A 15,901-nucleotide genomic window follows, 5' to 3' on the forward strand; every position below is an offset into this window, starting at 1 on the left:
GCACTCGACTCCTGTAAGATAGCACTCGGAGCAGTCCTGTCCAGCGGCCTAGGCGAGCCGAGACTTTGGCCTCCAGCTCCTGCCAGTTGGCCGGCCAGGATTCCTCGGCCGGGCCGAGGTAGACCCCCAGGTAGAGGAGATGGGTGGTACTCCAGCTGAACCCCCGTAACTCCTCCGGCAGAGAGTCCACCCGCCACGGGCCGACCAGTAGTCCGGAACATTTGGCCCAGTTGATCCTGGCGGAAGACGCCGCCGAGTACACGGCCTGGCACTCGCGCATCCTCCCCAGGTCAGCCGGGTCGGTGAAAGTGAGGAGCACGTCGTCGGCGTAGGCCGAGAGGACCACCCCCGTGCCCGCGCCGCGCAGAACCAGCCCCGACAACCTCCTCCGCAAGAGGCGCAGGAAAGGCTCCACGCACAGGGAATACAGCTGGCCGGACAGGGGGCAGCCTTGACGCACTCCTCTCCCGAAGCGAAGGGGCGCCGTCAGGGACCCGTTAACTTTAACCAGACACTCTGCGGCGGCGTACAAAAGTCGGATCCGGGCGACGAACTGCGTCCCGAACCCGAATGCCCGCAGAGTCCCGAGCAGGTACTCGTGATCGACCCTGTCGAACGCCTTCTCTTGGTCGAGAGACAGGAAGGCGCTCGGCAGACCAGCCCGTCGACAGAAATGGATCAGGTCCCGGACCAGGTGGACGTTATCGTGTATCCTCCGGCCCGGGACCGTGTAGGACTGGTCCGGGTGAATCATGTGGGCCAGCACGGAGGCCAGGCGAGAAGACAACACCCTGGCAAAGATTTTGTAATCCGTGCTGAGGAGGGAGACCGGACGCCAGTTCTTCAAAGAACGAAGGTCCCCCTTCTTTGGCAGCAGGACGATGACTGCCCTGCGCCAAGAAAGGGGCAGCAGTCCGGCATTTAGACACTCCCCCAGGACCTGTGCGTAGTCGCTCCCCAGGACGTCCCAGAACGCCCTGAAGAACTCCACAGTCAGCCCGTCCAGCCCCGGGGTTTTGCCCCTCGAGAGCCGGTCGAGGGCGCCGGTCAGCTCCTCTAAGGTGACGGGAGCGTCGAGCCTTCCGGCGTCCTCCGGGCTGAGCTGCGGCAGGTCCTCCCACAGAACTCTGCGAGCATCCTCGCTGGACGGATCCGGAGAGAACAGAGCCGTGTAATAGTTCCGGACGTGGGCCCTGACTCCCTCCGGATCCGAGACGAGGGACCCGTCGTCGGCCAGCAGCACAAGGAGCTGCTGACGGGTGCCACGCCTTTTTTCCAGCGAGTAGAAGAAGGGGGAGCCGCGGTCCAGGTCCTGGAGGAGCTGGATCCGCGACCTCACGTACGCGCCCCGAGCCCCGACGAGCTGCAGGTCCCGGAGCGCGGCCTTCTTCTCTTCGTACGCCCCGCGCAGGGCCGGGTCCGCGTCGGGCTGACCGAGGCGTGACTCCAGGTCGAGCAACTCCCTCTCCAACTCCCGGATCCTGGATTTCCGCCTCTTCGTCGATCCCCTCGCGTACTCCTGACAGAAGACGCGGACGTGAGCCTTGCCCACGTCCCACCATAGCCTCAGGGAGGGGAAGCTTCCCCGCTTCCTTCTCCAGCCGGCCCAGAAACGACGAAACGAGTCCCGGAACCGCTCGTCCTCCAGCAGCAGGTTGTTAAAGTGCCAGTACGCGGAGCCCAGCCTGGCGCCGAACGGAAGGAGTTCCGCCCACACCAGGTGGTGGTCCGTGCACGACACCTGCCGCGTGGAGGCCTTCGGAAAACAGGAGGCGTACGCCCGCGAAACGTACAGGCGGTCGATTCTGGACGCTCCGACCCCAGGCCTCACGAAGGTGAAGGCGATGGAGTCGGGATGGAGATTCCGCCAGACGTCCACCAGGTCGAAGGACTTGACCAAGTCCCCCGACCTCTTCCCCGACGCGCAGCCAGTGCGGGCACCGCCGTGGTCCCTGCCCTCGAGGACGCAGTTAAAATCTCCCCCGAGGACGACGCACTGGTTCTCGTCGATGGAAGCGAGATGAGCGGACACTTCTTCGAAGAAGCTCGTTTGCCTCGGCCCGGCCAGGGGAGCGTATACGTTCACCAAGTGAAGCACCGCGCCCCCCAGCCGAACCGTCAGGTGAAGCAAACGGCCTGGCACCGGCTCCCTGACCCCCAAGATCTCCGGCTGAAAATGCGGGGCCAACAGGATAGCCACCCCGCCAGATCTGCGGGTGAGGTGACTCATGTAGACCCCCCCTCGCCACTCCAGGAGCCAGGTGGCTTCGTCTCCCGGGGTAGTGTGGGTTTCTTGCAGGAAGCACACCGCATACCTCCCGTCCCGAAGGACCGAGAGGGTCTGGAATCTGCGCTGCGACTCCCTGCTGCCGTTGATGTTGAGGCTGGCTGTAGTCGTCTCCATGTCGGAAGCTTTGTGCAACCACCACCGGTACAATTAACAAACCCGTATAAATTTACAGGGAGGACGAGGGAGGGGCACTGAAGTCCCTCGCCCTCACCAGGAGTGCCCCCAGGAAGTTCCTGACTCGCTTTCGCTCGTTAATGTCGAGCCCAGGCGCCTGGCGGGCAGCGAGGGTCGACCAGTAAACCTTTTCAAAAGAGCTCCAGCGGTCGAGCGCCAGTTGGGCTCTGTCCCGGCGACTCCGAGTTTCCTCGACAAATTCCCGGAGTTCCTCGAGGGGGATGAGGGGGAGATCGGTGGGGGGCACCCGGGACTCAAAAAAGTCACTGCAGACGGAGTCCGCGTCGTCCCCGGTGTCCGCCACCGATCCCGAACCCTCCTCCGGGTGGTCGCCCTCGGTCACCGACCCCTCCCCCACCGAGAGGATGGGGGCTGGTCCGGCGCCGCCAACCGGCCTCAAACCCCCGGCGACCCCACCCCCAGGGTCGCCGGCGGTACCTTCCTCGGCGCACCCCTTCCCGGGACGCCCCGAGTTCGGGTCGTCGGGCGGCAGAGGCTCGGGGCCCCGCTCCTCTCCCGACACCGGGACGCCTGGCTCCTCGGGGAAAAGGTCATCCCCCAGGAAAAGGTCGTCCCCCAGGGCCAAGGCCCCCGGAAAAACAGTCTGGGAGGGAGGAGCGAGGATAACACCCTCCTCCCCTCCACCGCTCGACGACCCAGCAGAGGGTCCTCCGTCGTCGCCCGCACCACGGCCCTCGTGGTCATCGAGGTCCTCCCCAGGGGCCGGAGTCGTCGAGGCAGCAGGAGGCCCTGCTGTAGCCCCCGGGGGTTTGGGCGAGTCGGGCCGCGGTGCGGGACAGTCGAGGGGCACCGTTGGTTCGTCCCCCGGAGAGGGGCAGCACCGCCGGCGCGCTGCAGGAGAGTCCCTCCCCTCCGAGGGCCGGTGCCTCTTCCCCAGAGAGACCGGGGGGGATTTATGGGCCTTCCCCTCCCCGCCCGCCTCGGTGGTCACGGGGCCCGGGGTCCCTCCCCCCAGCCTTTCCAGGAATACGAACGGCTGGGGTAAGACAGGGGGCGTGGCCAAGGTGGGGAGGGCCAGCCGTGTCACTTCCTGCCCCGCCCTGGGTTTATCGGGTGAGGGCGGGCGGGGCAGGGGCCCGGTTCCCCCTCCGGAGCCCGGAGACACGGTCGCTGTAGGAGGCGGGCCAGCGGTGTCCTCCCCCGGGTTAGTGCCAGGGCGTGGCTGGGTTGGGCAGGGCTCGGGCTCAGGGGCCCCCGGGCCTGGTGTCACGGCGCCAAGGTCGGGCGTCAAAACCCGAGGGGTTTCTCCATCGGGGTGGGGGGTGGATGTGGGGTCAGCTGGGTTAGGATCAGGTAAGGGTTCGGGAGTGTGGGGGTCAGGGTTCCCGCGCCGGGGCGACGCTGGCACGGCCGCAGGGGCATTGTCGTGCCGGGGCGGGATAGGTCGTGGGCTAGGTGTCGGGGAAGGGGATAGGGTGGTCTCCCCGTGGGCGGGCCTGACGCGCCGCGTCTTCTTCAGCGCCTTCTGGCCTGCCGGACGCTCACCCCCCTCCCTGCCAGAGGCTGGAGCATTGGGAGCCTCTGGCTTAGCCTCCGGTGCCGGGGCCTGTGGTGTTGACTTCGGGGGAGGGGGAGTGGGTGCGGCGGCACCACCGTCAGCCATTGGTACGGGCTGGGCATCCTTCTGGGTGGGGCAGTTTTTTCTTATGTGCCCCACCTCGCGGCACAGGTGGCACCGCACGCCGTCCGCCGTCCAGAAGGCGCGATAGGCCGCGCCCTCATGGAGAACAGTAAATGAGCCCTCGGTGACCTCCTCCCGGGCCAGGCAAATGAACACCTGGCGCCGGAAGGAGTAAACGTGTCGGAGGGCAGGGTCCTTCAGACCGAGCAGGAGCGGCTGGACACCCGACCGGATTTCCCCCAGGGTGTTGAGGTGGGGGAGAAGGAGCTCGCTGGCAATGAAGGGCGGGACATTGGAGATCACGACCCTCTGGGCCGTAACCTCCAGAGGGTCGACGGGCAAATGTGTCCCGCCCACAGCGAGCCCCCTCTCCACGGCCAGGTGGACCGCCTGCTCGGTCTTCAGGAAGAAGACGGCCTTCCCGTACATGCGGGCCGCAGCGACGATGGCCAGTGGGCCGACCACACTAGCCATGGCCTTGCTGCAGGCCTCGATGGTCATGTTGGGGTGGGGATAGGCCTTGACCCCCAGGCGTTTGGTGAGGTGCCTGAAGGGGGTCGACGTCGCAGCCGGGGTTGGGATAGCCGAGCCCAAGGCAGCGGCTACCCCGGCGTAGGTGTGGCTGGGCCCCGCGACCTTCGGGCTCGCCATACTCTGCTGCCGAATGTTAGGCCCCAGGTAGCAGCAGCGACGGTGGAGGCAGGCCTCGGACAACAGCAGCGGTGGAGGCAGGCCTCAGGCGAGTCTACGGTAGGCCTTCGGTCGCAGGGTGGGGGCAGACCTGTTGGGGAGAGTCCCCAAGGCAAGTCCCAGGCAGCCCCAAAATTGAGTCCCAGGCAGCAGCAGTGGAGGTGGGCCTCTAGTAACAGCAGCAGTGGTGGTGGAGGTCCTGGGAGGGTCCCAAGGCAAGTCCCAGGCAGTCTCAAAATTGAGTCCCTGGCAGTAGTGGTGGAGGAGCCCGAGGAGAGTCCCAGGCAGCGGCAGCAGTGGAGGCAAGCCTCAGGCAAGTCCCAGGTAGGCCCTTGGTCGCAGCAGTAGTGGGGCAGACTTGTTTGGGGAGGGTCCCCAAGGCAAGTCCCAGGCAGCCCCAAAATTGAGTCCCAGGCAGCAGCAGTGGAGGTCCTGGGGAGGGGTCCAAGGCGTGTCCCAGGCAGCAGTGGTTGGAGGCAGGCCTCAGACAACAGCAGCAGCGGAGGCAGGCCTCTGGCAAGTCCTGGGTAGGCCCTTGGTCGCAGTGGTGGGGGCAGACTTGTTGGAGAGAGTCCCCAAGGCAAGTCCCAGGCAGCCCCAAAATTGAGTCCCAGGCAGCAGCAGTGGAGGTGGGCCTCTAGTAACAGCAGCAGTGGTGGTGGAGGTCCTGGGAGGGTCCCAAGGCAAGTCCCAGGCAGCAGTGAGGTAGGCCCCAAGCAGCAACAGCTGAGGCAAGCCTGGGCAGGGTCCCAGAGACCAGCAGTGGGAGTGCTGGTCTCTCCTTCTCCTTCTCCTTCTCTCTGTAGGGCAGCTGGTCTAGGGATAGTCACCTTCAAGGAGAGTCCTTGCGCAAACACCCGGGTGGCCAGTGACAAGCACTGCCCTTCACATCAAAGGGCAGTGCTGTGTGATCAAAACAGTGAAGGGGAGGGTAGGGACTAAATCAAAATAGAGTTGGAGGGAGAAATGATGCACTCCACTCCCTGCGGCGCCCACCTCTCCCTGATCAACTCCAGGGTGTTGGTGGACACCGCGTGCTCCTTCTCCAAGGACACCCGGACCCTAACATATCTATTTCATTCTATCCCTTTTTTTTTTTTTTCTTTTTCTTTTTTTTTATTTAACCCCCACACTACCACCTAAGTGCGGTAGTGCTTATTTTATCCCCAGCACCCATGGTGTGTGTGTGCAGGTGTGAGACACAGTGAAAGACACAAAGTGCACCAATCTTTTATTCAATTTCCACCACCAGGAAGATAGGAAAACACCCGGGTGGCCAGTGACAAACACTGCCCTTCGCATCAAAGGGCAGTGCTGTGTGATCAAAAACAGTGAAGGGGAGGGTAGGGACTAAATCAAAATAGAATTGGAGGGAGAAATAATGCACTCCACTCCCTGCGGCGCCCACCTCTCCCTGATCAACTCCAGGGTGTTGGTGGACACCGCGTGCTCCTTCTCCAAGGACACCCGGACCCTAACATATCTATTTCATTCTATTTTTTTTTTTTTTTTTTTTTTATTAACCCCCACACTACCGCTTAACTGCGGTAGTGCTTAACGCTTCTGTTTATTTATTTTTTTCTTTTTTTTCTTTTTTTTCTTTTTTTTTAATTTAACCCCCACACTACCACCTAACTGCGGTAGTGCTTAATGCTTCTGTTTATTTTTTTTTTTTTTTGTGAGGAGGAGGGTAGGGACGTCCTGTTTATTTATTTATTTATTTATTTTTTTCTTTTAACCCCACACTACCGCCTAAGTGCGGTAGTGCTTATTTTATCCCCAGCACCCATGGTGTGTGTGTGTGCAGGTGTGAGACACAGTGAAAGACACAAAGTGCACCAATCTTTATTCAATTTCCACCACCAGGAAGATAGGAAAACACCCGGGTGGCCAGTGACAAACACTGCCCTTCGCATCAAAGGGCAGTGCTGTGTGATCAAAAACAGTGAAGGGGAGGGTAGGGACTAAATCAAAATAGAATTGGAGGGAGAAATAATGCACTCCACTCCCTGCGGCGCCCACCTCTCCCTGATCAACTCCAGGGTGTTGGTGGACACCGCGTGCTCCTTCTCCAAGGACACCCGGACCCTAACATATCTATTTCATTCTTTTTTTTTTTTTTTTTTTTCTCTTTAAGGGAAAACACCCAAGTCGCCAAATCTCCTGTTTCTTTTTTTTTGTGAATCCCTTTTTCTTTTTTTTTTCTTCCCACACTACCACCTAAGTGCGGTAGTGCTTATTTTTTCCCCAGCACCCATGGTGTGTGTGTGCAGGTGTGAGACACAGTGAAAGACACAAAGTGCACCAATCTTTTATTCAATTTCCACCACCAGGAAGATAGGAAAACACCCGGGTGGCCAGTGACAAACACTGCCCTTCACAGCAAGGGACAGTGCTGTGTGATCAAAAACAGTGAAGGGGTGGGTAGGGACTAAATCAAAATAGAGTTGGAGGGAGAAATGATGCACTCCACTCCCTGCGGCGCCCACCTCTCCCTGAACAACTCCAGGGTGTTGGTGGACACCGCGTGCTCCTTCTCCAAGGACACCCGGACCCTAACGTATCTATTTCATTCTATTTTTTTTTATTCTTTTTTTCTCTTTCTTTTTTTTTTACAAAGTGCACCAATCTTTATTCAAATTCCACCACCAGGAAGATAGGAAAACACCCGGGTGGCCAGTGACAAGCACTGCTCTACACATCAAAGGGCAGTGCTGTGTGATCAAAACATTGAAGGGGAGGGTAGGGACAATCCTGGTTTTTTTTTTTTTTCTTTTTCTTTTTTTTTATTTTAACCCCCACACTACCACCTAAGTGCAGTAGTGCTTATTTTTCCCCCCAGCACCCATGGTGTGTGTGTGCAGGTGTGAGACACAGTGAAAGACACAAAGTGCACCAATCTTTTATTCAATTTCCACCACCAGGAAGATAGGAAAATACCCGGGTGGCCAGTGACAAACACTGCCCTTCACAGCAAGGGACAGTGCTGTGTGATCAAAAACAGTGAAGGGGAGGGTAGGGACTAAATCAAAATAGAGTTGGAGGGAGAAATGATGCACTCCACTCCCTGCGGCGCCCACCTCTCCCTGAACAAATCCAGGGTGTTGGTGGACACCGCGTGCTCCTTCTCCAAGGACACCCGGACCCTAACGTATCTATTTCATTCTATTTTTTTTTTTTTTTTTTTTTTACAGTGAAAGACACAAAGTGCACCAATCTTTATTCAATTTCCACCACCAGGAAGAACCTTCTGTTTATTTTTTTTTTTTTTTCTTTTTTTTTTAAATTTTAACCCCCACACTACAACCTAAGTGCAGTAGTGCTTATTTTTTCCCCCAGCACCCATGGTGTGTGTGTGCAGGTGTGAGACACAGTGAAAGACACAAAGTGCACCAATCTTTATTCAATTTCCACCACCAGGAAGATAGGAAAACACCCGGGTGGCCAGTGACAAACACTGCCCTTCGCATCAAAGGGCAGTGCTGTGTGATCAAAACAGTGAAGGGGAGGGTAGGGACTAAATCAAAATAGAGTTGGAGGGAGAAATGATGCACTCCACTCCCTGCGGCGCCCACCTCTCCCTGAACAAATCCAGGGTGTTGGTGGACACCGCGTGCTCCTTCTCCAAGGACACCCGGACCCTAACGTATCTATTTCATTCTATTTTTTTTTTCTTTTTTTTTTTGACAAGCAGTGCCCTTCACAAAAAAGGACTATCCTGTTTTTTTTTTTGCCTTTTCATTTAAACTTTTATTAACAAGTCTGCTGACACATGCACCTCTGGAAAAGAACTATCCTGTTTTTTTTTTAAATTTAACCCCCACACTACCACCTAAGTGCGGTAGTGCTTATTTTTTCCCCCAGCACCCATGGTGTGTGTGTGTGCAGGTGTGAGACACAGTGAAAGACACAAAGTGCACCAATCTTTTATTCGATTTCCACCACCAGGAAGATAGGAAAACACCCGGGTGGCCAGTGACAAACACTGCCCTTCGCATCAAAGGGCAGTGCTGTGTGATCAAAACAGTGAAGGGGTGGGTAGGGACTAAATCAAAATAGAGTTGGAGGGAGAAATGATGCACTCCACTCCCTGCGGCGCCCACCTCTCCCTGAACAACTCCAGGGTGTTGGTGGACACCGCGTGCTCCTTCTCCAAGGACACCCGGGCTCTAACGTAACCGCGGAAGAGGGGCAGGCAGTCGGCCCTAACGACCCCCTCCACGGCCCGCTGCCTGGACCTGTTGATGGCCAGCTTGGCCAGGCCCAGGAGCAGACCCACGAGGAGGTCTTCAGACCTGCCCTCCTTCCTCCGTACCGGGTGCCCAAAGATCAGGAGCGTGGGACTGAAGTGCAGCCAAAAACAGAGGAGAAGGTTTTTAAGGAAATCAAAAAGGGAGTGCAAACGCCCACACCCAATATATACATGGTCCACGGACTCCACAGCGCCACAGAACAAGCAGTTGGGCTGGGAGTCCGTGAACCACCGCAATCTGCGGTTGCAGGGGACTGCTGCGTGCAGCACCCTCCACCCCAGATCCCCGAGAGAAAGGGGGAGGACTCCCGCGTAGAGAGCCCTCCACTGGGGATCCCCACCGCCCGGTGGCAAATGGGCACGCCAAGGCGTGTCCGGACGGTGGATGAGGGAGAAGAGGTGGATGGTGTGCAGCAGCAGTCGGTACAGGACTCTCCTTTTCACCTCCCTAAACAAAACACAATTAAAATTCCGGAGGCGGCTCAGGTTGTGGGGCACAGGCTCCCGCGGGAAGTACGGGACCTTGGGGCCAATGTGAAATTCCGTCCGGGCTGGGGTGAGCGCGGACGGGATCCCACCGCACACCTGAGCGTCCTCCAACTGGTGCACTACGTCGGGTCCGAGCACCGCCGTTTTAAGGCGTCGGATGGCGGTGGCCACGTACTGGACGTCTACCGCTGCCCTGCCTGCTATGTCCTGCGGCAGCGTCCAGCCCAGGCCCCCGGCACCCAGCACGTCCCCGACCCTGGTCACCCTCGCCGCCGCGGCCCTCCCCTCCGACAGCCACTCGAACCCGCGAGTACGGAGGTGCGGATTCCTGAGCAACGGCTCCCTGACGACAGCCGCTACTCCAGCCGGAGGGTAGGCGCGACGCGATTCGACCATGTTCCAGACAGTGATCAGGTCCTGGTAAAAGACAGGCAGCGTCTTGAGGGCGACCTCCAAACCGTCACGGTCGACGAACAGGAGCTGCGTGTCGTAGTTGAGGTTACGCACCTGGCGGAAAAAATACGTCGCCAGGGCGCACCACCTAGGAGGAGGCTCGACGTAAAGGTATCGCCGCAAGGTCTGAAGGCGGAAGGTCGCGACCTGGGTGCGGACGCACACCAGCGACTGACCGCCCTCCTCAATAGGGAGACTCAGAACCTGCGCGGCGACCCAGTGCATCTTTTTGTCCCAGAAGAAATCGACCAACGTTCTCTGGATGTCAGCGACAAAGCCAGGAGGAGGGACCAAAGTGACCAGCCGGTACCACAGCATGGCGGCCACCAGCTGGTTTATGACCAGCACTCGACTCCTGTAAGATAGCACTCGGAGCAGTCCTGTCCAGCGGCCTAGGCGAGCCGAGACTTTGGCCTCCAGCTCCTGCCAGTTGGCCGGCCAGGATTCCTCAGCCGGGCCGAGGTAGACCCCCAGGTAGAGGAGATGGGTGGTACTCCAGCTGAACCCCCGTAACTCCTCCGGCAGAGAGTCCACCCGCCACGGGCCGACCAGTAGTCCGGAACATTTGGCCCAGTTGATCCTGGCGGAAGACGCCGCCGAGTACACGGCCTGGCACTCGCGCATCCTCCCCAGGTCAGCCGGGTCGGTGAAAGTGAGGAGCACGTCGTCGGCGTAGGCCGAGAGGACCACCCCCGTGCCCGCGCCGCGCAGAACCAGCCCCGACAACCTCCTCCGCAAGAGGCGCAGGAAAGGCTCCACGCACAGGGAATACAGCTGGCCGGACAGGGGGCAGCCTTGACGCACTCCTCTCCCGAAGCGAAGGGGCGCCGTCAGGGACCCGTTAACTTTAACCAGACACTCTGCGGCGGCGTACAAAAGTCGGATCCGGGCGACGAACTGCGTCCCGAACCCGAATGCCCGCAGAGTCCCGAGCAGGTACTCGTGATCGACCCTGTCGAACGCCTTCTCCTGGTCGAGAGACAGGAAGGCGCTCGGCAGACCAGCCCGTCGACAGAAATGGATCAGGTCCCGGACCAGGTGGACGTTATCGTGTATCCTCCGGCCCGGGACCGTGTAGGACTGGTCCGGGTGAATCATGTGGGCCAGCACGGAGGCCAGGCGAGAAGACAACACCCTGGCGAAGATTTTGTAATCCGTGCTGAGGAGGGAGACCGGACGCCAGTTCTTCAAAGAACGAAGGTCCCCCTTCTTTGGCAGCAGGACGATGACTGCCCTGCGCCAAGAAAGGGGCAGCAGTCCGGCATTTAGACACTCCCCCAGGACCTGTGCGTAGTCGCTCCCCAGGACGTCCCAGAACGCCCTGAAGAACTCCACAGTCAGCCCGTCCAGCCCCGGGGTTTTGCCCCTCGAGAGCCGGTCGAGGGCGCCGGTCAGCTCCTCTAAGGTGACGGGAGCGTCGAGCCTTCCGGCGTCCTCCGGGCTGAGCTGCGGCAGGTCCTCCCACAGAACTCTGCGAGCATCCTCGCTGGACGGATCCGGAGAGAACAGAGCCGTGTAATAGTTCCGGACGTGGGCCCTGACTCCCTCCGGATCCGAGACGAGGGACCCGTCGTCGGCCAGCAGCACAAGGAGCTGCTGACGGGTGCCACGCCTTTTTTCCAGCGAGTAGAAGAAGGGGGAGCCGCGGTCCAGGTCCTGGAGGAGCTGGATCCGCGACCTCACGTACGCGCCCCGAGCCCCGACGAGCTGCAGGTCCCGGAGCGCGGCCTTCTTCTCTTCGTACGCCCCGCGCAGGGCCGGGTCCGCGTCGGGCTGACCGAGGCGTGACTCCAGGTCGAGCAACTCCCTCTCCAACTCCCGGATCCTGGATTTCCGCCTCTTCGTCGACCCCCTCGCGTACTCCTGATAGAAGACGCGGACGTGAGCCTTGCCCACGTCCCACCATAGCCTCAGGGAGGGGAAGCTTCCCCGCTTCCTTCTCCAGCCGGCCCAGAAACGACGAAACGAGTCCCAGAACCGCTCGTCCTCCAGCAGCAGGTTGTTAAAGTGCCAGTACGCGGAGCCCAGCCTGGCGCCGAACGGAAGGAGTTCCGCCCACACCAGGTGGTGGTCCGTGCACGACACCTGCCGCGTGGAGGCCTTCGGAAAACAGGAGGCGTACGCCCGCGAAACGTACAGGCGGTCGATTCTGGACGCTCCGACCCCAGGCCTCACGAAGGTGAAGGCGATGGAGTCGGGATGGAGATTCCGCCAGACGTCCACCAGGTCGAAGGACTTGACCAAGTCCCCCAACCTCTTCCCCGACGCGCAGCCAGTGCGGGCACCGCCGTGGTCCCTGCCCTCGAGGACGCAGTTAAAATCTCCCCCGAGGACGACGCACTGGTTCTCGTCGATGGAAGCGAGATGAGCGGACACTTCTTCGAAGAAGCTCGTTTGCCTCGGCCCGGCCAGGGGAGCGTATACGTTCACCAAGTGAAGCACCGCGCCCCCCAGCCGAACCGTCAGGTGAAGCAAACGGCCTGGCACCGGCTCCCTGACCCCCAAGATCTCCGGCTGAAAATGCGGGGCCAACAGGATAGCCACCCCGCCAGATCTGCGGGTGAGGTGACTCATGTAGACCCCCCCTCGCCACTCCAGGAGCCAGGTGGCTTCGTCTCCCGGGGTAGTGTGGGTTTCTTGCAGGAAGCACACCGCATACCTCCCGTCCCGAAGGACCGAGAGGGTCTGGAATCTGCGCTGCGACTCCCTGCTGCCGTTGATGTTGAGGCTGGCTATAGTCGTCTCCATGTCGGAAGCTTTGTGCAACCACCACCGGTACAATTAACAAACCCGTATAAATTTACAGGGAGGACGAGGGAGGGGCACTGAAGTCCCTCGCCCTCACCAGGAGTGCCCCCAGGAAGTTCCTGACTCGCTTTCGCTCGTTAATGTCGAGCCCAGGCGCCTGGCGGGCAGCGAGGGTCGACCAGTAAACCTTTTCAAAAGAGCTCCAGCGGTCGAGCGCCAGTTGGGCTCTGTCCCGGCGACTCCGAGTTTCCTCGACAAATTCCCGGAGTTCCTCGAGGGGGATGAGGGGGAGATCGGTGGGGGGCACCCGGGACTCAAAAAAGTCACTGCAGACGGAGTCCGCGTCGTCCCCGGTGTCCGCCACCGATCCCGAACCCTCCTCCGGGAGGTCGCCCTCGGTCACCGACCCCTCCCCCACCGAGAGGATGGGGGCTGGTCCGGCGCCGCCAACCGGCCTCAAACCCCCGGCGACCCCACCCCCAGGGTCACCGGCGGTACCTTCCTCGGCGCACCCCCTCCCGGAACGCCCCGAGTTCGGGTCGTCGGGCGGCAGAGGCTCGGGGCCCCGCTCCTCTCCCGACACCGGGACGCCTGGCTCCTCGGGGAAAAGGTCATCCCCCAGGAAAAGGTCGTCCCCCAGGGCCAAGGCCCCCGGAAAAACAGTCTGGGAGGGAGGAGCGAGGATAACACCCTCCTCCCCTCCACCGCTCGACGACCCAGCAGAGGGTCCTCCGACGTCGCCCGCACCACGGCCCTCGTGGTCATCGAGGTCCTCCCCAGGGGCCGGAGTCGTCGAGGCAGCAGGAGGCCCTGCTGTAGCCCCCGGGGGTTTGGGCGAGTCGGGCCGCGGTGCGGGACAGTCGAGGGGCACCGTTGGTTCGTCCCCCGGAGAGGGGCAGCACCGCCGGCGCGCTGCAGGAGAGTCCCTCCCCTCCGAGGGCCGGTGCCTCTTCCCCAGAGAGACCGGGGGGGATTTATGGGCCTTCCCCTCCCCTCCCCGCCCGCCTCGGTGGTCACGGGGCCCGGGGTCCCTCCCCCCAGCCTTTCCAGGAATACGAACGGCTGGGGGAAGACAGGGGGCGTGGCCAAGGTGGGGAGGGCCAGCCGTGTCACTTCCTGCCCCGCCCTGGGTTTATCGGGTGAGGGCGGGCGGGGCAGGGGCCCGGTTCCCCCTCCGGAGCCCGGAGACACGGTCGCTGTAGGAGGCGGGCCAGCGGTGTCCTCCCCCAGGTTAGTGCCAGGGCGTGGCTGGGTTGGGCAGGGCTCGGGCTCAGGGGCCCCCGGGCCTGGTGTCACGGCGCCAAGGTCGGGCGTCAAAACCCGAGGGGTTTCTCCATCGGGGTGGGGGGTGGATGTGGGGTCAGCTGGGTTAGGATCAGGTAAGGGTTCGGGAGTGTGGGGGTCAGGGTTCCCGCGCCGGGGCGACGCTGGCACGGCCGCAGGGGCATTGTCGTGCCGGGGCGGGGTAGGTCGTGGGCTAGGTGTCGGGGAAGGGGATAGGGTGGTCTCCCCGTGGGCGGGCCTGACGCGCCGCGTCTTCTTCAGCGCCTTCTGGCCTGCCGGACGCTCACCCCCCTCCCTGCCAGAGGCTGGAGCATTGGGAGCCCCTGGCTTAGCCTCCGGTGCCGGGGCCTGTGGTGTTGACTTCGGGGGAGGGGGAGTGGGTGCGGCGGCACCACCATCAGCCGTCGGTGTGGGCTGGGCGGCTTTCTGGGTGGGGCAGTTTTTTCTAATGTGCCCCACCTCGTGGCACAGGTGGCACCGCACGCCGTCCGCCGTCCAGAAGGCGCGATAGGCCGCGCCCTCATGGAGGACAGTAAATGAGCCCTCGGTGACCTCCTCCCGGGCCAGGCAAATGAACACCTGGCGCCGGAAGGAGTAAACGTGTCGGAGGGCAGGGTCCTTCAGACCGAGCAGGAGCGGCTGGACACCCGACCGGATTTCCCCCAGGGTGTTGAGGTGGGGGAGAAGGAGCTCGCTGGCAATGAAGGGCGGGACATTGGAGATCACGACCCTCTGGGCCGTAACCTCCAGAGGGTCGACGGGCAAATGTGTCCCGCCCACAGCGAGCCCCCTCTCCACGGCCAGGTGGACCGCCTGCTCGGTCTTCAGGAAGAAGACGGCCTTCCCGTACATGCGGGCCGCAGCGACGATGGCCAGTGGGCCGACCACACTAGCCATGGCCTTGCTGCAGGCCTCGATGGTCATGTTGGGGTGGGGATAGGCCTTGACCCCCAGGCGTTTGGTGAGGTGCCTGAAGGGGGTCGACGTCGCAGCCGGGGTTGGGATAGCCGAGCCCAAGGCAGCGGCTACCCCGGCGTAGGTGCGGCTGGGCCCCGCGACCTTCGGGCTCGCCATACTCTGCTGCCGAATGTTAGGCCCCAGGCAGCAGCAGCAGCGACGGTGGAGGCAGGCCTCAGGCGAGTCTACGGTAGGCCTTCGGTCGCAGTGTGGGGGCAGACCTGTTAGGGAGAGTCCCCAAGGCAAGTCCCAGGCAGCCCCAAAATTGAGTCCCAGGCAGTAGTGGTGGAGGAGCCCAAGGAGTGTCTCAGGCAGCGGCAGCAGTGGAGGCAAGCCTCAGGCAAGTCCCAGGTAGGCCCTTGGTCGCAGCAGTAGTGGGGCAGACCTGTTTGGGGAGGGTCCCCAAGGCAAGTCCCATGCAGCCCCAAAATTGAGTCCCAGGCAGCAGCAGTGGAGGTCCTGGGGAGGGGTCCAAGGCGTGTCCCAGGCAGCGGTGGTTGGAGGCGGGCCTCAGACAACAGCAGCAGCGGAGGCAGGCCTCTGGCAAGTCCTGGGCAGGCCCTTGGTCGCAGTGGTGGGGGCAGACTTGTTGGAGAGAGTCCCAAAGGCAAGTCCCAGGCAGCCCCAAAATTGAGTCCCAGGCAGCAGCAGTGGAGGTGGGCCTCTAGTAACAGCAGCAGTGGTGGTGGAGGTCTTGGGAGGGCCCCAAGGCAAGTCCCAGGCAGCAGCAGTGAGGTAGGCCCCAAGCAGCAACAGCTGAGGCAAGTCTGTGCGGGGTCCCAGAGACCAGCAGTGGGAGTGCTGGTCTCTCCTTCTCCTTCCTCTCTCTGTAGGGCAGCTGGTCTAGGGATAGTCACCTTCAAGGAGAGTCCTTGCGCAAACACCCAAGTGGCCTGTGACAAGCCGTGCCCTTCACATCAAA

At 61.4% G+C, this 15,901-nt stretch overlaps 1 protein-coding gene across 1 annotated transcript in view; it reads left to right on the forward strand.

The window, feature by feature from the left end:
- The first annotated feature begins 15,109 nt into the window (after positions 1 to 15,109).
- LOC148143937 (uncharacterized) overlaps positions 15,110 to 15,901 on the forward strand; it is a 148,636-nt gene continuing 147,844 nt past the window's right edge. Inside the window, exon 1 of the mRNA XM_087975285.1 lies at positions 15,110 to 15,169. Within this exon, the coding sequence (XP_087831411.1) occupies positions 15,110 to 15,169 (60 nt within the window). The remainder of the gene's footprint in view (positions 15,170 to 15,901) is intronic.

Source organism: Chiloscyllium plagiosum, unplaced genomic scaffold, assembly GCF_037043375.1.
Source record: "Chiloscyllium plagiosum isolate Xiang-an unplaced genomic scaffold, Cpla_swu_hap1 HiC_scaffold_27, whole genome shotgun sequence".
Classification (NCBI taxonomy): domain Eukaryota; kingdom Metazoa; phylum Chordata; class Chondrichthyes; order Orectolobiformes; family Hemiscylliidae; genus Chiloscyllium; species Chiloscyllium plagiosum.